This window comes from Labrus bergylta, chromosome 10 (assembly GCF_963930695.1).
Source record: "Labrus bergylta chromosome 10, fLabBer1.1, whole genome shotgun sequence".
NCBI lineage: Eukaryota > Metazoa > Chordata > Actinopteri > Labriformes > Labridae > Labrus > Labrus bergylta.
The window spans coordinates 12157809-12180323 of record NC_089204.1 but is presented as its reverse complement, the minus strand read 5'-3'; the positions used below and the strand labels follow the sequence as shown (position 1 = coordinate 12180323).

The 22515-nt window shown below is 39.9% G+C and overlaps 1 protein-coding gene across 1 annotated transcript in view; it reads left to right on the top strand.

Moving 5' to 3' along the window:
• The window catches only part of epas1b (endothelial PAS domain protein 1b), a 60479-nt gene that overhangs the window by 20080 nt on the left and 17884 nt on the right, over positions 1 to 22515 (top strand). Inside the window, exons 2-5 of the mRNA XM_020655661.3 lie at positions 5898 to 6088; positions 16395 to 16549; positions 17633 to 17720; positions 22125 to 22243. Coding sequence (XP_020511317.2) covers positions 5898 to 6088; positions 16395 to 16549; positions 17633 to 17720; positions 22125 to 22243 — 553 coding nt within the window. The remainder of the gene's footprint in view (positions 1 to 5897; positions 6089 to 16394; positions 16550 to 17632; positions 17721 to 22124; positions 22244 to 22515) is intronic.

The following is a 22515-nucleotide window of genomic DNA, read 5'->3' as shown; positions in this document are numbered from 1 at the left end:
CTGCAGCTCAAGCTTAGCCTTCAAATTGCTTATTTTGTCTTATAACTAGAAAATTTAAAAGACTACAGTATGAATATTTGAACTTTAGATCACTCAATGGTTTCTGGAAAGAATGGAGTTAAAGAGACGGAATGGGGTAATAACCATAGACAGTATGGGAATTTTCCAGTAGAGCGGCAGTGATTTTGACACTCTACGTGGTAGACACATAGTAAAAGTGTTAGAGTGAGTGCACTTCCTGCACTTTGACCTCTGGTGTGTGTGTGCGTGAGGACATCAGAAGGCTGGGTGCCTCGATGAAGAGTTGCGACTCTTATTGTCTCATATCCTGATATAGTCTGCAGGGACCTGCGGCAACAATGGTCCCAGACTATCAAAGAGTGTAGTGTGGCGCACACACACACACACACACACACACACACACACACACACACACACACACACACACACACACACACACACACACACACACACACACACACACACACACACACACACACAGACTCAGGAGATAGCAGAAGTTAGCCGTTCCAGTTGACTTGCCATGGTGGAGGCGGTAAGTGTCTGTCTGCAGCTCATCAGTAATAATGAGGGTATGGCTGGTTGTCAGTGGGGTTAATGAGTTTCTGAGGAATAAGGGACTCACACTGATGCAATACACACTCGATGAGATAAGATAATGGTGCCGCTGTGCTCTGCCTCTCCTATTAGATGTGTGTTATAGTCTCCCTTAAGTGTTTGATTGCATGATTGTGACATCTAGGATTTTAAAATGTGATTGTTTTGTAACAATGAAGTTGTTGATGGTTTTCACTCTTTCTTTTTGATTGTCGTATACATATGCAGGAAACATATTCAGCTTGCTGCAGAGCAATTTGTCATACTCTAGGTTTCCTCTGTTTCTTCATTTAGAACATTCTGGAAAAAGTTTAAGTTAGTAAAGAAACTCTGAGTCCCCAGATATGACATTTTCTCATTTAATTCACAGAAGATGGAACAATTTTTGAGATCCCTGGGTTGAAGTGCTTTTTTTTATTTTTTTTATATCATGTTTGAAAATAGTTTCCAAAGATTTCAAAATAAAATCCCTAATAAAAGAAGTTACAATCTACATTAAATATGTGTTGAAAGAAAAATAAGTTCATCCTATGAGGTGGAAGTTGATAAAAGTGTTTATTATTGGGCTTTTACTATTTTGATAGGACACTGGATACATTAGGAAATCAGGGAAAGACAGAGAATGGGGAATGACATAAGAAAAAAGAGCTGCAGGTTGGATTTGAGCCTGGACTGCCCACTTAGAGGACTATATGTCTACATGATTTCTTGCTTTTATGCATTGCCTGTAAAGCACTTTGGTCAGATGAAGCTGTTTTTAAATGTGCTATACAAATAAACTTGATTTGACTTGATTTGATTTATAGCCTCCGTACATGGGGCCACACTTTGCTGCTCCTTTGCTGCAGCATTTATGCTGTTTGGTACTTTAAGATACTGTTCTGTGCAGATTCCAGCACCGTTAATCCCCCTATTTTAACATTTAAACTGGATGTATACAGGATGCAATGAGTCAAAACAGACTCACTGTTTAAGTCATTATAGAATTCCCCTGTCGCTAACCCCACCACAACACTTGCCACATATGAAACATGATAGTTGCTTTGATTGCTTCCCTCACTGTAACTGTATTCTCTTCACCTCAGTTAATCCTTGACACCCTTTTCTTTCTGCCCACTCTGTGATAAATACACGGACCTAAACTAATCGAAACTAATCTAGGGCAACAATCTTACAAGATGTTGTCTTCTAAAGAACTCTAACATGTGTAGTAGAAATTCAAGGTAAGTCATTAAATCAAAAATGCCACAGTGTAATTTAAAGGGAAGAAGAAGGTTGTGAAAGAGAACAAGAGAACATGTCGGCCTTTTCAGAACTCAGTGACTGTGTCAGGTTGTGTGTGTGTGTTTTTGTTAATGTTGGCAGTGATGATGGTTGAACTGAGGTAATTTTAAAAAAAAACTGGTACGAATTCAAAAGAACTCAAAGACACAAAGCTTCAGAGTGTAACTAAACACAAGTTTTCTCTCTCAACAATTACAGCTTTCCTTTGACTTTGATACCATACCTGCAGTTGTAGGAACATTTAGTACTAAGTTGCAGTGGCTCAGATGAAGTTGTTGATTGCTTTAATCGTCATGATGATGCAACATTTGTTTAAAAGACATCTTGCTTTGGCCTCAGAAGCTTTTAGCTGGCTTATCCGTGTGAGACAAAGTGCCTGATCAAAGAACATCATTAACTTCCAATTTCCACAGTGCGTGCTGTGCTCCGTCTTTGCCACTGAGTCCGTGTATTGTGTTTTATTTTGAAATTGACCGGATGCTCTGTGCATTTCCTTGTCTGACTCCCTCTCTGGGTCGAGCTATTATATTAGGATGGACACGTGATTGCAGCGGGCTCCGTCAAACATATTATTGGAGCTTATTTGAAACAGAGCAGAGCGTAAGTGAACGCGTTGGAGATGGACCATGGTGCTCGCTGTGGAAACTGGAGTATTGACTGGTGTGGCAGCGAACTGTGCTGTAGTGAGCGCATGGAGGATGTGGTAATTGCCAGTGACAGGGCATGTTTTTCCCACTGACAGGCTCAGATAGTTTAGTGTTTGACAGCATTACAGAAAAGATCCTTACAATATCTGGCCATTTTTTGTCTCATCAACCTGCAGTCAAAACTAAATACAAAAAGTCAAATTACAAATGAGGGAATAAAAAAAAAAACTTTCCTTTCATGATGTTTTTAGTTTCATCAACCCACCATTTATTTTCATCCACCAGGTTTCTTCTAATTCGACATGAACTCAGCAAGTCGTTCATTGCTTCCTCTCAACAGTCTGATTATGTGCAATTTCAAAGCAAGACAATCTTTTTTTTTTTTTTTTTTTCCAGATTATTCTGATAGCACATGAATGCAACATAACATCTGATTTAACATTTCCCTGTGTTTTTATAGCAGTGTTGAATATGCAAGGTGTTCAGGTACATATTCGAGAACAGGAAGATAGATTACTCTCTACTCCGTTTGAAATGACATTTGATCATTTCTGTGGAACGTCATTTGAAACAAACAGCTCAGATTGGGTTCATTTTGATGTAATGATGTGCTTTTCAGTATTCCATCTATCATTTATTTTGTTATCTTTATTGTTTTCAGTCTTCTCCAAAGAACTTGTTCGTCGCTAGTTTGGCCCCATTGTTTTGTTTTTTTTGCACACAAGTTGTGTTTGCTACTTACCGGTACTTTTCCTTTTTTTGAATTGATTTGATAAAATGTTTGTCTGTTTGCAGTCCTGTAGCAGCTTTTTGATCCCCCAGTGATAAGCAGCACGGTGTCACCACTGAGTCAGGAGAGCATCTAGAGTTCAGCAGAGCCTCACCTCATCTGTTGTGGTTTTTGAAGTTATCATCGTCACAGAGCCTGCAGACAGATCAGACGCTGAGAAGCTCTTTGTTCAGCCAGATGTCTTTAACCTTAATCTGATTTCATGCTCTGCACGTGTTAAAACACAACATGCTCGCTCTGATGCTGTGAAACACAGACATCAGTTGAATTTGGAATACAAACTCTTTAATCCTCCTCGTGGGACTCATGTTGCTCTTTATGAGACCAGCGGTGAGGCTTGGAGTTGACTGGCACTCTGTTAACACTTCCTACATTTCATGTTGTGGTGACAGAATAATGGCCTTTCTGTAACGCCCGAGGTCCTTGAAAATAAAAATGTAGCAACAGCGGAAGTATTAAAGATGTTCTCCGGGCTGATAACAGTTTTATTGTGCTGGGTGTAAACCACTGCCTGGGTAGAAAAAAATAAAAACTGTTGCAATTAATCCCAAACTTTCAAACTGTGAATAAGGTGAATAATTGGTTGACACAGTTTTTGTTATTTCTGCAAAATTTGAAAGAGTTCTCACCTGCGGGTGCAGCATTATTCACACATTCAGGCGTTGAATCTTTCCCTCTGAATTCTAGTCACTTGACAGTGCCAGTCAAATGTTTGGACACGCCTGATTGAAATGCATGTTCTTGTCTCAAAAACATTTTGATCAAAAGGCTTATGCTTAAATGTTTGACTTGTGTTTCTTATATAAATAGAAATAGTGAAGCTGATATCTACGTATGTATGCATTTCTTTCCAAAACAAAAATGAAATGAACTGTTTTATTTAAACATCTACTATCATTATAAAATGTGGAAAAAAAAAAGTGGGTACAGTTTACAGTAGCTATAATATAATGACTTACAGTAATATACTGTATAATTGATAATACTGTTACTGTTGTGTGTCCACACTTTTGACTGGTGGCACACCTGTTGCTACATTATGTATATGTATCTGTGTTCCCAGAACTTTGTTCTTTCAAAGATTAAAACTATCATGTCTTTAATGATGGTGGTATGGAGACATGTTAAAGAGGATGTAATCTATAGTAATCTATAATCTACTGATATGGTATTGTTGGTGCCGATACAGATATTGATGTTGGGAGAGAGAAAATCTGATACTTAGATCTATTTCAATCTTTAGAGATAGATATACAGTATATATACACACATTTATTGTGGTGATCCCTCAACTGCAGTTATCAAACACTTGTGGAAAAGATGTAAGACAAGATGGTCACTCACATGAGAAGTAACTGTTGTAATCCAGAGTTCTGCTGGCTGGCACTGTGTGGGTGTCAAAGTGTTTATAGACATGATTTTCTTAGTTTCATTCTAAGTATTACTGACCCAATGTTTCTATCTTGTCTTAAACAACAGAATAATACTGATGAAATGAAAATAACCACAAAGCTCAGCAGCTCTAAACTGCTGTCCACTTTGAGGTTTCCTTTTAGAGACAAATTGCTTTTTATTTATTTAAAGCCTTAAACCCACACGTGGAGCGTCATGGTGGCTGGCCTCCAAACACGTAGTCAAATCAAATAAAGTGCTTGCTCAATCCAAATCAAAAAGGAACAAATTGATCAAATAAACACACTGAACTGGACACATCAGTACCTAAAGTCATCTGAGATATCATTAAATATCATTAATCATATTTTTAATATATAGCTTTTTTTTAAGCTATAAGGCTGAGAGGATAGAGGAAACTGATTAGAAAAGCATTAAAATACAAATAAACATTTATTCAAGTGGGGTTTTTTTGTAACAATTTGAGATAATAAAATCGTCAAATGAAGTCAAATTTAATTCCTTTAACGAACTGGATAGCAGAGATAAACGTGGCCTTATTGTCTATTAAAATGTAAGTAAATGTCTTAAAACAAATAAGCAAATAGTCATAGATCTATGTTTCTTATTTTATACAGTATGTCACTGTAACTCAAATACTGAATATTTCTCTTTGTCCTATTTTTCTTTCTCGATATCATCTGTGTTGAAATCAAATCTGTAGTAGATTGATAGGTTGGCATTTCATTTTTTTTAACATCACAGGCTCTTTAATATTTTTAGAATTTTTCCAATGTGTTTTTTTCCACCAGGTTTATAGGTCTATGTCTTAAAGTGTAGCTGAACTGTGCCAGCAGAGACTTGAGACTCCACTTGTCTGAGACTTTATTCTAAAACGCTTCTTGTGTTTCCACTTCTGAGTGAACTTCAGTAAAATTATCTATGAAGCTGTCATTTATCATTGGGTTCTTCATGCTGGAGTCTCAGTAATGTCAAGAGACCGGTACAATGAGTGCATTCATACAGGAACCATCTCAAGGATGTAAAAAAAACTAATTTCCAGGACGGATTGATTTCAGGAAATTATGAAACTTAAAACATTCTAAAGTAACAAAATAAATGCCCTGAAGATGTAACTGTCCTTCTTTCTGATTCTGCCCATCCAGGAACAGCTCAGAGCGGCGTAAAGAGAAGTCTCGGGATGCGGCTCGCTGCAGGCGCAGCAAAGAGACCGAGGTTTTCTACGACCTCGCTCACCAGCTGCCTTTCCCCCACAACGTCAGTGCTCACCTGGACAAGGCCTCCATCATGAGGCTGGCTATCAGCTTCCTTCGCACACGCAAGCTGCTCGCCACAGGTACGCACAGACACACGCATGCACTGAATTCAAATGTGTCGCAAGAGAGGTACACTGGAATGTTTGACTAATGTCTGATAAACTAGGAAGGTATTTGTTGCACCACCTTGTCATGCCTTGTCTTCTTCTTCTTCCGCTCGTCTTGTTTAAAATTAGAAGCTGAGGAAGCTCGACAAAGAGAAACACCTATTGTTCTGACATTCCTTCTCTGGGAGATCAGAGAAACATTCAAACAGCTTCGGCAGCGTCACAGTGATCAACATAAAAATCAAGAGCTGTTTTCCTGAAAGTGGAAAACAGTTTTTATCTATTTTACACTCTAAAATTAATTTTCTTAAATCATTACACAATTAAACCCACTGTATTTATTACCATTGAGTTTAACCATTCAATTCTTACTACTCTCCAGCTCTATACATCTTCAGACTCCTATACTGTGGGTAAAAACGGGTTTTCTGGTGTATCTGTTATTTATGTTCTTGACATGAAACCTTCTTCAATAATATTCGGAGGCATTAAAGAGTAATTGACTGCTCAACAGGTCATTGCGATGACAAGCTGTGGGCAGAACAGGAAATCAGTTAGATTAATACAAGAGCTTAACCTTATCTGTAAATCTTTACACCACCACTTGACATTTTATTCTCCTCTCATTCACTCCTTATATAACTCCTGATGGCCTGCTTGCTGTGTTTTTTATAAACTGCCTTGCATTGTTTGCCAGGAAGCGGTAATGCCTACAATTAAAGCAACTTTAAACAACGGTGACAGCTTCTTCCTATTTCTGTGTCATCAATCAGAAACTGAATAATACTTCCCTTGCCATGTAAAAGTATAATGTGTGTAGTGTTGTCAGCTTCCCTAACTTTAGCGCATGATGATTGGATATTTACTCGCTGGAAAGGGGTTTCCTTATCCCAGTGCAAGGACTTACAGGCACACACAAACAGAGCCAATTCAGAAAGAAATACTTTGCATGGAAGCCTGTCCGCAAAACCGTAGAACAGCACTTTACAAGCATGGATGCCATACCGAATTGTTCAATATTATATTGAGAGTTGTTGCATTCCTGCTTTTGGTATCTTGTTTTGCAGATAGTTTCAGTTTCATGTCTCAAGATTTAAGATATGTCTTCTAAACACGTTGCCGCTGTAACATAATGAAGGTAAATACCGCTTTAAATAAAACTTTTCCTGTGCAGTTAAAAGCTCCTCTTGAGAGGCGCTGATGGCCTAGCTAGCGCTTTAGCGGTGCCCCATGTACAGAGGCTATTAGGTGCGCACTCACACGAGGCCCAGTTGTCCCGTACTGTACTGAAGCAATTATTGACCCCGCTCCCCATTCCCCCCGCTGGCCTGCATTCACACTGCTCCAGGACTAACCGGACCTGAGCACAGTTACCTCTTGTACATGGCTTTACATGATCATGAAGCGGACTCAAAAAATAATAAAATAAATAATGGACGCATTGTTGAGTCTACGTCCGCACATCGGAGAACAACACAGAGAACAAGCCTGTAACTTTACAGACTTTGTGGCTTATTTTATTTTCTATTTAAGTCAGATACAGAAATAAAACTCAACTCGTCCAAACGTGCCAGGGCAAAGGAAGTGTACTATGCGTAAAAAAAAATGGACTTTGAGGATGAAGCTTGCTTGGGAACGGTACCGATGGCCTACTGTGAGTGTGCTCTTAGCCCTCAAAGGGCGTCCAGGGTTCAAGTCCAACCTGCAACTCCTTTCCTGCATGTCATTCCCCAGTCTCTCTCTTGATCTCCTACTCTACACGGCCATATCTAAATAAAGCCCAAAATTAATCTGAAAAAAAAGGCGTGTTCTGTAAAGCGTGTCACTGTTTTGTAAGGTGGCTGAACTGACCTTTTATTCTATTCCGTCTTTAAAGGACTGAATTCCTAAAATTCAAGATCACTTACCAGACTTACTCAAAGGTAAAAAGGCCTGAATAAGACATAATAAGTAGGAGAAGAAAATTCGTAATAGAGAGGAAGAGGTAAGCAGGAGGAAGGAATAAGGCTAATGAGACGATGTCAGAGAGTGCAATGAGGAGGAGGACGAGTGAAGGTAATGAGGGCAAGAAAGCAGTGGGTGAGGAGAAGACAGGGAGATCTGTGCGATGCGGCAGCAGATTGAGCGTTATCAAACCCGTCTGATTGCTCCGTGATGGAAGCACAGATTGGAGAGGAAGCAAGGAGCTCTGCCCATCGTTCAAGCTGCTGCTAGAATCACCCGCTCTAGCCATAACACCCGACCGCCTTGGCGCCAAACATGCAGGCCTACAAACACATGCGCAACACACGCACAAGACACTTCTGCGAATACAAACAGACTGTATATGCAGCAAAGAAAAGCACACATGAAAGCTGCTGTACAGCTCTGTTACGTAATGTAAGCTCAGCCGGGACCAGAAGAACAGTGGTGTACAGATTAGGAGCAACTCAAGAGCAGGTTCGACTGCTTTTTCTTTTTTTTCTTTTTTTTTTACATAACCTGTTTTTTTAAAACATCCGTGTTCTTCTTTGTCGTGATACAGACAAAATAATGTTCATAACGAGTAGTTAAAATACAAGGGAGGTTAAGAAAGACAACCATAAAAAGTAACAAGCGACAAATAACCCCTCTTGTCTCTGTTGGTGGGATTCAGAGTCATACACAGTTTAGCCTTTTAATATTTGGAGCAAAAGTAGATTATTATTCCACCTCTTGTTCAATATTGAAACTACAGCTGTGTCTGAAACTACATACTACATATACTATACATATACTATACTACTACATATACTACAACAAACTAAAATATGTGACATACTTCGGTCCCATCTCTGTTCGATGAGCTAGCATCAAGCTAGCACGACCGTCAGTCTGTATGTAGTATGTGTCTGAAACCACACACTACATACTGACTACTACATAGCCAAAATAAATATAACTACATACTAACCCGACCGTTAGTATGTGGTTAGCAACATACTAAAATGAGGGTCATGGCCCATACTTCCGGTCTGAGCTCCGTTCGATGAGCTAGCTTCGAGCTAGCGCGACTATCGGTCCGTAAATATAAATCAACATATCAACACAACAATATGCAAACCTTCATTACTAATACAAATACGTAGTCATTTTAATATCATTTTGCCACACATGTGAAATGTATTTCGGCACAGAACTTTTATTTTGAAGCCACTAGTTGGCTGCCGGTCAAGCTCCACGATTGGATGGTCTAAGGATATGCAACATGGGGCGTTTCTGCTCTAGCGTGCAGAATATTGGGAGGAGAAAATGCAAATAAGTTATGTTAGTACACGCATTGCGATTTACCAAGCCTGACAAAAACTGTAGTGATTATGACGGTGTCTATATTTAACATCTTTGAAAGGAAGATGCTAATACAGGAGACCAGTGTTACACACAAAAAGGCTGCTGTTATTGTAGTTAGGAGGAGACAAAGGAGGAGGCACAACAAAAGAAGGCATAAAGATCGCGTTTTCCCCCACACATGTTAATATGTTTGGAATGACAGAAAAATAAATGGCGTGCATTTATTTCTTATTTCGATTCAATAATCGTTAACGAAGAGAAACACCATGATTGAACTAATATTGTTGCCTATTTATAGACAAACAGAACTGAACATTCACAGCCTCTGCATTTTGAATAATTTCAACGTTGTCAGCTCGTCCCCTCTGGTGCGTTTCTCTCCATAATGCGCTCGTCAATAATGCGCTGTGAGCCTAAATCAATCAATAAGGCAACACTAGCAAGTGAATCTGTGCCCGTTGGATAGAATCACATCACCATGACAACTTTGAGGTAATTTTGATATTTTTTATTTTGATAATTTTTTTCCAATTATTGTCAATTCTGTATTTATTTGGATCTTTGTATTTTAATTGTATTTCATATTTGGATGTTTAATCTTCTCTGTGATTGTTAATTGTTTGTCAAGTGATTTTTGTTTTTCGGTCCTGAGCCTGTGTGTCTTAGAAAGAGATAGGGTGACTATCTGTTTCTAAGACATGGATTAGAGCAGGGGTTGCCGGCCCTTATCTTTGGGAACCACTGGATTAGAGGATGCTGTTTTAGTTTTCAGCAGATCCTCCACTGTGACAATCATTGTCCTGCTCGGCTCTCTTTGTAGGCCGTAAAACAAGCATACTGCTCCTCAGTCTTGAGCTTTCTCTTCTCATCCTGCCTCTCTCGGTTATGATGGAATTTGTCCACCCAGTAACCAACTTTCAGTTTCTTTGTCCACCCATGTGAGGAGCTGCTTTTAGGAGGTTCTGGTTTGTCTGAAGTAAGAGACTTTGGTGCAGCCTTCGCAGCAAAGAGGAGATAGGTGGAGTTGTTTTGGTGGGGCTTTTCTTCGACAGGCTCACTGTCTGTTTTCTGCTCTCCAACCCAGTTATTGATCAGGGGTTTCTTTCTACCCTGATGCTGTGGTGCAGAGGTTGGGGGATCAGGCTGACTGTTGATTTTCTGCTCTCCAACCCAGTTATTGATCAGGGGTTTCTTTCTACCCTGATGCTGTTGTGCAGAGGTTGGGGGATCAGGCTGACTGTTGATTTTCTGCTCTCCAACCCAGTTATTGATCAGGGGTTTCTTTCTACCCTGATGCTGTTTTGCCTTGAGCTCAGAGGTCTGGAGATCAGGCCTTGCTTTGTCTCCTACTCTTGGCAGGGAACAGAGCCCAGCCTCCTCTCGCCTCCTCTGCTGCTCCTCTTCCAGAGCTTTTATGGTGTGCTTGGGACTTTTCCCCTGATCTTCTTTATCCACCTGTAAGAGCATACTCCACTGAAGCGTCTCAGCTTTCGGCAGGGCCTTAAGTTCATTGGCCTTCCTCTCCTCCTCATCTCTCCGTTTGGCCTCTTGCATCTTCCTCACCTCCTCATCTTTTTCTTTCTGTCTTCTCAGACTTTCAGACAATTTTTCTCTCTCCTCACGCTCCATCTCGAGCTTCTCCACGGCCTCTAGAGCAACTCTTTCTCTGCGCTCCATCTCCATGGCTCTTAGTTCTTCACTCATTCTCCTCCTGGTCTCCTTCTTTTTCTCCTCAAAAGTCAGTTTTCCAAACCATACAAGCTCCGTTTTATCAATGAGGTCACTCATTTTTGGAGTTGTCTTCTTTCAGTACTCGTGCTGGTTTGATATCAGGGTTTGAGATGTCTCCTCTTCTGCAGGTTTGTGGTCAATGATCCTCCCAGACTTAAAGGTTCTCTGAAGTCACTGATGGGGCTTTGATGTGTCATCACAATGAACATTCTAATCTACACTGTTTACATTCAAACTGCGCAGTGTTCCATATAACTCCATATAAGGCAATATACTCTGTATTTCTGTATAATATCAAGCGGTAACCTAACTCATATTCAGGGTCCTCAAAGCTGCCCCTTCAGTTGAGTAAATATGATTCATACCATGCTTGAAAGCCCTTCCGGTGCAAAAACACAATGTAGGGCACTCAAAATGCATTTCCCCTTCACGTTGATCCAATGTGTCCTTTCAGTTCTGAAAACACAATATAGTGCCTTCGGTTGTGTCCCTCCAGTGGAAAAGATGGATCCAGGACCCCCCAAGAGCACACCTCTAGTAGAATAAATGTGATTCAGGGCCCTCTTGAATTCCCTCCTATTGGACAAAATGTGATGTCAACCTTATGCTTTCTAGTGAGCCAAAGAAAGCACCTGGTGCCCATCTTGTTCTATTTTCCTACTCACAGAAAGTGTTGTGACCAGCAGTAATTAAAAAAATGAAATAACTTTCACGATAACAGCTAGGGATGGGTACCAATAGTCCAGTACTTGAGTATTCATTGGTTTTTTTAAACCATGTTTTTAGTAAGATTTTCAGAAAGTTTTACAGAATATAAAGAATAAAGTCAGACTTAAAAACAAACAAAAAACAAAACAGGGCTTACACTGCAGGACTTTATGCTACATTGCATCACTAGCACAATATTTCTTAAGACAAACGTTTAAAAAGAGGTAAGCGGTGAGAAGTAAAATCCGGGAACTCTGTCCAGTTGGGCAAGATAAAAAAAAAAAAAAAAAGGCTGCCAGATGTTGAAAAATGTGGTAAGATTGCCCATCATGCCATACCGGATTTTCTCCATGTGCAGTACACAGGTGAGTTCAGTTAGCCAGGTCTTGAACTGGGGCACAGTGTCAGACTTCCAGAGATTTAATATCACCCTCTCTTTTGAATCTACGCTACTGTGGTTGGCCGAATAGGAAGCAGACATCTCAAAGTCAAAGTCAAAGTCAACTTCATTGTCAATTTCAAAATATGCCAGACGTACAGTGGAATCGAAATTGCGTTTGTCTCCGTCCCACGGTGCAATACAACCAAAATAAGGTAAAATAAAATGAGGTAAAATAAGATAAATAATATTTACAGTAATAAATCTGATTGGCTACAGACATTTCCTTGCTGAAAAAAATGCATTTGTGAATCTAACCACGGCAGGGGAGTCTCAAAAATCTCACACACAAATGCAGTGAGATTCACAAATGACAAAGAGCTTGTAAATGCAGACTGAACAGTTTGTATATAAATGTAACAAGATCCAAATGTGTTTTTAAATATATATGTATATGATATATTTGTGGATTTCTATTACATATACACAACTATAAATATTTGTGTGTGAATCAGAAATACATTTGTGATTCTTATTTTTTTATTTGTGGATTTGTTTTACATTTATATAGAATGAAATACATTTGTGAATCCTTCTGTGTGCATTTGTGAATATTGAGACTGATCTAACTCCATAGAAGTTGGTACCCTTTCATCCAGCTTCTTGCCCTGTAATTGAACCAGTTTGAAGTAGTGGGGGGGGTATCTGGAAGTCTGAGCCAGCCTGTGAGCTGCGACTTGACACAGACAGAAGCACACACACAACAGCAAACTGTGAACAAGTTGAAATTCTTGGGAAGCTGATGTTCTGGGCTGGATTGTTAAACAGAATCCATTTTGACAAACAAATTGGTGCAATGTTGAACCGTAACGACTGTAGTTGGATTTCATCACAGCACCCCTCCATTGGTGGGGTTTCCAGGGCACCTTAGGGTTGTGCCTGAACACAGATGGAGCAAACTGTGAGCCTAAATCAATCAATAAGGCAACACCAGCAGGTGAATCTGTGCCCGTTGGGCAGAATCACATCAACATGACAACTTTGAGGTAATTTTGATATTTTTTATTTTGATAATTTTTTTCCAATTATTGTCAATTCTGTATTTATTTGGATCTTTGTATTTTAATTGTATTTCATATTTGGATGTTTAATCTTCTCTGTGATTGTTAATTGTTTGTCAAGTGATTTTTGTTTTTCGGTCCTGAGCCTGTGTGTCTTAGAAAGAGATAGGGTGACTATCTGTTTCTAAGACATGGATTAGAGCAGGGGTTGCCGGCCCTTATCTTTGGGAACCACTGGATTAGAGGATGCTGTTTTAGTTTTCAGCAGATCCTCCACTGTGACAATCATTGTCCTGCTCGGCTCTCTTTGTAGGCCATAAAACAAGCATACTGCTCCTCAGTCTTGAGCTTTCTCTTCTCATCCTGCCTCTCTCGGTTATGATGGAATTTGTCCACCCAGTAACCAACTTTCAGTTTCTTTGTCCACCCATGTGAGGAGCTGCTTTTAGGAGGTTCTGGTTTGTCTGAAGTAAGAGACTTTGGTGCAGCCTTCGCAGCAAAGAGGAGATAGGTGGAGTTGTTTTGGTGGGGCTTTTCTTCGACAGGCTCACTGTCTGTTTTCTGCTCTCCAACCCAGTTATTGATCAGGGGTTTCTTTCTACCCTGATGCTGTTGTGCAGAGGTTGGGGGATCAGGCTGACTGTTGATTTTCTGCTCTCCAACCCAGTTATTGATCAGGGGTTTCTTTCTACCCTGATGCTGTTTTGCCTTGAGCTCAGAGGTTTGGAGATCAGGCCTTGCTTTGTCTCCTACTCTTGGCAGGGAACAGAGCCCAGCCTCCTCTCGCCTCCTCTGCTGCTCCTCTTCCAGAGCTTTTATGGTGTGCTTGGGACTTTTCCCCTGATCTTCTTTATCCACCTGTAAGAGCATACTCCACTGAGGCGTCTCAGCTTTCGGCAGGGCCTTAAGTTCATTGGCCTTCCTCTCCTCCTCATCTCTCCGTTTGGCCTCTTGCATCTTCCTCACCTCCTCATCTTTTTCTTTCTGTCTTCTCAGACTTTCAGACAATTTTTCTCTCTCCTCACGCTCCATCTCGAGCTTCTCCACGGCCTCTAGAGCAACTCTTTCTCTGCGCTCCATCTCCATGGCTCTTAGTTCTTCACTCATTCTCCTCCTGGTCTCCTTCTTTTTCTCCTCAAAAGTCAGTTTTCCAAACCATACAAGCTCCGTTTTATCAATGAGGTCACTCATTTTTGGAGTTGTCTTCTTTCAGTACTCGTGCTGGTTTGATATCAGGGTTTGAGATGTCTCCTCTTCTGCAGGTTTGTGGTCAATGATCCTCCCAGACTTAAAGGTTCTCTGAAGTCACTGATGGGGCTTTGATGTGTCATCACAATGAACATTCTAATCTACACTGTTTACATTCAAACTGCACAGTGTTCCATATAACTCCATATAAGGCAATATACTCTATATTTCTGTATAATATCAAGCGGTAACCTAACTCATATTCAGGGTCCTCAAAGCTGCCCCTTCAGTTGAGTAAATATGATTCATACCATGCTTGAAAGCCCTTCCAGTTCTGAAAACACAATATAGTGCCTTCGGTTGTGTCCCTCCAGTGGAAAAGATGGATCCAGGACCCCCCAAGAGCACACCTCTAGTAGAATAAATGTGATTCAGGGCCCTCTCGAATTCCCTCCTATTGGACAAAATGTGATGTCAACCTTATGCTTTCTAGTAAGCCAAAGAAAGCACCTGGTGCCCATCTTGTTCTATTTTCCTACTCACAGAAAGTGTTGTGACCAGCAGTAATTAAAAAAAATGAAATAACTTTCACGATAACAGCTAGGGATGGGTACCAATAGTCCAGTACTCGAGTATTCATTGGTTTTCTAACCCACCTCTCTCTCTTGACTTGTGTAGCTGTAGTTTTGATATTCTGTGAGCTTTAATCGAGTATTCATTGTTGTCATTATCCAAGTAACGCTCACTACTCGCACACCTGCGCATGCACTGTTTCAGGCTACCATAGTTCTCTGTGAGCATAACATGCACCATGTCAGACATTACTGGGAAAAGTGATGTCAGTAACAAACAAACAAACGACAACAACAAATTAGACAGCTTAAAGTTGTCCAGGGTCGCCTTTTTAATAGATTAAGAAGAAGGGAAAAAAGAGGTGGAAAAATTCCCATGAAACATCGACTTAAACTAAAGTAATAAACTTTGAGAGTCATAAATGACCTTGTGCTCCTGCCATTTTCTTTTCTGCAGTGCAGCAGAACAAATGTCAGAGAGGAAATGATTATCAGAGCAGCAGCTGTCTCTATCAGATGCTGTTTTCTGCAGCCTATTATTTTCAAACAGGGCCCATTACGCAACCAAAGAACAACAGAGAAAGAAGAAAAGTGCAAATCCGTCCAAATGACTGGTAATCACAGCTATGTAGGCCAAAGGTGCTGCTGGAGTTTGGACCGGGCCCGGACAGGAGTCCCCCGCAGCTCCATGTGGCCCATGAGAAGGCTTCTGGTTCCCCTTGGGGTTAACGCTATCTGGGCCCGGCTCCAAACTCAAGCCCCAGGCCTTGATTGAAGCATTGAGAACTGGACTCTCTTATCTCATGGAAGCCCACTGGAGGAGTTGCAAGCACTCTGGTCCCAACCGACTGCTGGGCTTTATTCAGCATGGCGCTATCGTCAAAACACACACACACACACACTCTGACCCTCTGGCAGTGGGCACTCGCAAGCTTTTTTTTATGGTATTAGTAAGCTGTGCAGCGAGACATGGTGGACACACTGGAGTCTCTGTGTAAAAATGTTTGGATGCAGCTCTGTACATGTTTGAACATAATTGCGTCATGTGTAAATTATGCTCTAAAAGCGGCCAGCTATTATAGCAGCTTGTGTAGATTCTGGTGTAATTTGTCAGGGGGCCCCAGTATTGGGAGGGGTCTGAGATGCAAGATGGTCCCATGGTTTGTTTTGATGCTGAGCCAGAGCTTTAAGAAGGAAAATACAAGCCTAATGCATGCATATATCAGAAACACGCACATGCATTTATAATAACAACAAGTTTAATTTGACTTTGGAGTGAGAAATATGAGCTGTGAGTGTAACACACCTTGTTTTCTTGTTCCTCTCTCCAGGCTCTAGCAGCAGCAGCAGTGGTGACAGTGAGGAGGACATTCAGATGGACAGTCTGTATCTGAAGTCTTTGGAGGGCTTTGTCACTGTGGTAACGTCCGAAGGCGACATTATATTCCTGTCTGAGAACATCAACAAATTCCTGGGGCTCACACAGGTAAGCAACCATAGAAGCACACAGCAAGGATTAGAATAAAGGCTGGCATTGATTGTTGTAAAAAGGAACTTTTAATAAACTTGATGAACATGCATGCAGGCAAACACAATTCTGCAACTTCAAAATAAATATTACGAAGAAAAATGAAAAAAAATGTAACCAGTGGAGTAAAAAAGTGTGGGACTACATCAGACATAGCTGAAACCAGGTAGGAAAAATTAGCAGGATTTCAAATGATGTTTATGATCTTGTTCAGGTCAACAATGAGGCTCGATTTAAAACTTACTCGGCAGTTTTTATTGACTGGTATTAACTTAAAAAAAGCGTACCACAGAGGAGAAAATGGATTGTCTTTGTTTGATGACTCTTTGCAGTGAGCGATTGTTACATTCCACAAGATGCCTAGGGGATGAGGGGAGTAACAATAAATTAAAACCCAGGGAAAAGAAAATAGGAACTAATGTAAGCAAAGTTAAAATGGATTTATTAACAAACTAAAACACAATGTGCAACACAAAACAAGCTTCTTCTACAACACACAAAACAAAGAGAAGCCAATTCAAAACTAACACTCAAGATATGAACAATAAGGCCTTAATCGGAACAAAATTCCTTCCACAGAAGGATCACACTCAATTTCTTGTCAAAGACACACGCAGTCCAACGACCCACTGGCAACTAGCAGCCTCCTCTCCTGCTCTTTATAGTTTGCCCCTGATTAGTAATTAGCCACAGGTGTGACTGGGCACTCTGAGGCTGAGGAGCAACACCTGGGGAGCACACACACAGGAGAGAGAGAACAAACACACAAAACTACGGCACGTAACAGCAATGGGATGAGTTTCTGCTTGTTTTGTGTTGAAACAAGTTCTGTAGGGGCCACAACAACCCAAACAAAAAAACCCTGCTTTTGTCTTGTGTTTAACCAAAGCAAACTGGCAAACAAGTCTCACCCTGATACTCAGTGTGGTGACCAACTTCTGCTGTAAAGCTGTCACAAGACAGTCGTAGGAAAGTTATTTTTCCATGTAAAAATGTTACCTGTGTTTATTTTATTGTTATAATGTTGTTCTTATTATTCAGGTGGACCTCACTGGTCACAGCATCTTTGACTTCACTCATCCATGTGACCACGAGGAGATCAGAGAAAACCTCAGCCTGAAAACAGCTGGTCAGTATAAACACACACCTGTTATCCTCATTACACATACCATCTAATTCTTCTATTAATTATTATCAATATTATTTATTTGATAACCACCCCCCACAAAATACATAAACAAATAGTAATATCATATGTCGGTCCCTGCTACTCTTTATTTAAAAAAGTCTGTATACCTGTTGTACCTGGTTATGTACCTGGTTATGTACCTTCTGGAAATGCAACAGGAGCAAAGATCATGAGGTCAATAAAAGGTAACCGGCTGGTCTCATAAAACCATAAACAGGGCGGCTGTGTGCTTCACATGGAAATCTGCCCATCACATGATGTAATGTGTGAAAGTTGCTCTGAAGTATATAAAGGTAACAGAGTCAAAGTCGTCATCTGCAGAGCACAAATTAGCCAAAAAGATAAAAGTCCCAACCAAATTTTCTTTTAATTTTTGATAACCTTGGCATGGAATAAGGTTTTTCCTCCGGGGAAAATCTAAATTTGTAACTATTGTAGTTCACATTAATATAATGGGACAAAAGTGAAACAAACAGAAAAGAAGTATAATGATGTCACTGTGCAGTTCGGGTTAGACAAAGCGATGGAAAAGGCACAGGAAATGAAAAATGTTGCAGTAAGGGTTTGTTTTAGTCAGCAAAATGTAGAATAGTAGAGTTAACTTCAATTCACAAATATAAATATAGATATATTAAACTGCTCTCTCCTCATTGAAATCAATTGAAACAAGACACACATGCTCAGATAAAAAAAAAGCGAGTTGGACACAGGGCCTTACCCACTTTCCAAAGGCTACATTCTTTGGCACAGTAACAAAACTTTATTTTCTTTGTAAAGTCCTGAACCTTTTTACATTTTTAAACATAAATGGTTGACCCAAGGCTGACTAGACTGGTAAAGCTTGTAATACAGATGTTTAGTTACAGAGCGTTCAATGCACATTTTTAACTTTACAATCTGAGTCAAGCCTTAAAGGTTATGAGACAGATTTTGTTGTTGGCACCATGGAAAGGGTCAGGCACAGTTTTAAGTGCCCCCAACAATTCAGCCCCCTCCCTTCTTTATGTGAGTCAAGACTAAATCCAAGGGAAAAGAAGCAAAAACAGCAAGTAGGGAGTTACATAATATTATCTATCTCGTGAAAAAGGGTCCAGAACAAACACGAGAACAGAAGGTCAGAGACCATATAGAGGACAACCTAAAGAGAGATACAACACAGAAGTGTGTGTGTGTGTGTGTGTGTGTGTGTGTGGGGAGTGCAGGGGGGAATGGGTTGATAAGCGCTGAGAGAGTGTGAACGGGAAGACGAGGAAAGACTCCGAGAGAGACGAGCTGGTCATTATCTGTTACAGATAAGAAACATAGTATGTAACAGTATTTGTAGCACAATAATGTCACACAGGTTACAATGCAAAGTACAGATAGAAAAAAAAATGTCTATCAGTGCACACATGTGACACATGTTGATTCGACCCTCAAAGAGGCTTTTACTTTGGAAGGACACATCAGTACACGTGTAACACTGCACCACACAATCACACTCAGTAAGCTGTGTTGATAACTCTTATCAGCAGTAGCCACTAAACACACAAACAGAAAGTATCTTATATGTTATAGTCATTTTCACTTTAAAAGATTTATATATATATATATATATGAAAACACAAAATGTCGTCTTGTGTTAGGATGACAACAGAGGTGTGTTTTTGTATATCTTTTGTTTTAAGATAAAGACACACTGGTGAGTGTGCAGATTCACAAAAGACACACTTCAGCACTTCGCTCTGCAGCACCGGCTCTGTGGCTGAACTCTGACCTTGTGATGTAACAGCTTGGCCCCACTCTCTCTCTCTCTTGTGTGTGTGTGTGTGTGTGTGTGTGTGTGTGTGTGTGTGTTAGATAGATAGATACTTTATTGATCCCGAGGGAAATTCCAAGCATCCAGTAGCAGGTTACAAAGAAGTACATGACGTGAAACATTTGTTACAAATTAAACCACAAAACCGACGCCCCCCTCCCATACATATATATTAACCCGAAGAAAGATTTAAAGAATACCCCTAAATGAAACAAACTTAAACTGTGCAGTTAAAAATAGATTTAAAAATAGTGTTGTGTTATTTTGTGTGTGTGTTATTTTGTGTGTGTTGGGTTGTGTGTGTGTGGGAGAACTAGGCTGGATTCAACCTTGACCATTTCCAGGTCATTTAAAAATATCTCTCAAGTAATTTTGACATTATGAGAATACAAAAACGGAACAAAGAGGCATTTGTTCGGACACTTTCAGTCGCGTTTGTCTGAAAGTCATCAGTTAACATGGTCACTCTTTTAACCGTAACACCAGAACGTCACTTCACTGATATTGCTGATAAATAGAGGAGAATCCCTCTCCTTACACCGCTGTAGGATGAAACATCTACAAACGTACAGGCAGCTTTATATATTATTGATCGGTCTGGGTCAATAATGCTGCTGTTTGAGAAGTGAAGGGCAAGAAATTCCTCATCATTCAGGCATCGGTGAGCGCTAATTAGCTAACATTAGCTAGTTAGCGTTAGCTAGCAATACTATCAGAATAGTATCAGCTGTCAATTTTAGTGTTCTGGGGCAGTAATTTGAGTTAACGGCAGGAATATTTAGACTTAGTCAACACAATAATTGATGTCAGGATGAGGAAAAGTCTGTTGTTTCCCCTCACAGGGGCCACAGAGGGTCTAACTGCAGTAATCCACAAACGTCCTCCTTTCTGTTTTTTTTCTTGGATTAAATTTTGTACAAGCAAAACTCGGGCTCGTCTCCTCGTTGGTTAGTGTTAGAGTTGCCACCTTCCAAGCAGAAAAATAAAGGACACCCCACAGCGGGGTGCAACTCAGTAGGGGCCTCACCACCACTGGCCCAACGGTGGGGTGGGGCACCAGTTGTGGTGAATCAGGATTTAAAACGTTGTTTTAATGAAGTAATAAGACTCACACTTAAGTTTTGTGTTTTTGTAAATTATTTCAGAAAAAAAAGTGAAAATAAAGCACTTAAAACTTTGAGTGTAAAAGCAGATACAGTAATGTATGCACAGTGAAATGCACCTAACACGACTTCAGCAGATGCTTAGCTAGGCCTATCTAATTTACAACTTAACTTAAACTTCAAATAAAGTTATTAACTTAACATTAATTCATTAACAGAGTATTATTGAAGTGCTTTTGAAACTGCTGTAACATAGAGGGGAGCAGACAGATTATTAATTAAATAAACAGTACGAATATAATAGTATTTTTATTCATTCATTTTGTCCTTCAGTCTGTTGTTTTTGTTGTTTTTTCATGATGAATGATTCTATTAATATGGTTTTGAACTATTTTCTTATTGTATTAATTAAGTGTCTACTGTCGATATATTGATGTTGTATTGATGATATCTCGCCCAGGCCATACTGTGAATACAGATTTGGCTAAAATAAATGTCATCTTCTTGTTTTATGTACTGAAAAATGTTCACACTATCCAAACTATACTGGAATAACCTATCTATTAATATCGGAGAAAATATATTAAGTAGGCCTTCAACAGTTTCCTTTACATTATATTCATTTTCACTGACACTGTCAAGCCAGGCATTACTTTCTACTCACATCTGTATTTCTGCATACGTTTACGTTTCAATGGTGCACGGTATCAGAGACAGCTGCAGACATGTTTCCTTCTGACTCCTATGACTTTCTCTCAACCAATCACTAAAGAGCTCTCATTGCTCATGCCAAAAAAGAACCAAACAAACCAGCGGACGCTCTGAGGAGGCGGGAACTAGCCGGCTGAATGCGAGCCGAATGATGATGAGTTCAAGGCGTCTTGGAAATACGGGACAAACCGGGACGGGTGGCAACCCTAGTTAGTGCATCGCATTAAACAACAACTGTATTTCATTTGAAAAATTTTAAAATAAAACAGATGAAAACATGTAGGTGGCAACTGAGACCAGTAACTTCTCAGGAGTGTACAGTGGTAGAGAGCTTTTCTTGCCCTCCAGGTCGGCTTTCCATCACGTGAAAGCTATGAATAAGATACATTAATACAGTAGTGGATGGATATTTAAGAACCAGTTTGAAAAGAGTTTGTTAAAGCAACATGTTCCAAACACAGAGTACAAGTCCAGCAAAAATGCTGTGTAATTTAATTTAAAAAAAAAAGGACTGGCCAGATTTTGCACATGTTTGAGAGTTTTAGAAAATTATTATAGACAACATTAATCACACATAAAAAAAAAATGCTCTTTTATGAATTTTTGAATGTATCACCAATAAACAGTAATTGTGTTGTCCAATGCGTTCTGCAATGATGACTCAATGTTGTGTTGTTTGTGCCCCAGCTGTATCATTGGGTTGAATTTTCCCGCTGACTGTTTGTATTTCAGGCAGCAGCTTCAGTAAAAAAGGCAAAGAGCTGAGCGCTGAACGAGATTTCTTCATGAGGATGAAGTGCACGGTGACCAACAGAGGACGCACCGTCAACCTAAAGTCAGCCAGCTGGAAGGTGAGGGAGAGAGAGATCTGAGAATGAGCCAACACTTTTGCAACATCTGCACATCTTATGTGTGAAATCATGCTTATAAAAAAATAAAGAAACACAACCATTAGACTCAGGCATACAGGCATTGGATCACTGGTTTGAAACCATTTACAACATCTTGTGAAACCTTAAAATGTACAGGTCCGATTTTTATCATCTTGTAAACAGCCAAATTAAGAGAATTATTTGAGGTTCTGTAATCACTTTTTTACAAGAAAAACAAATATGCAAATATA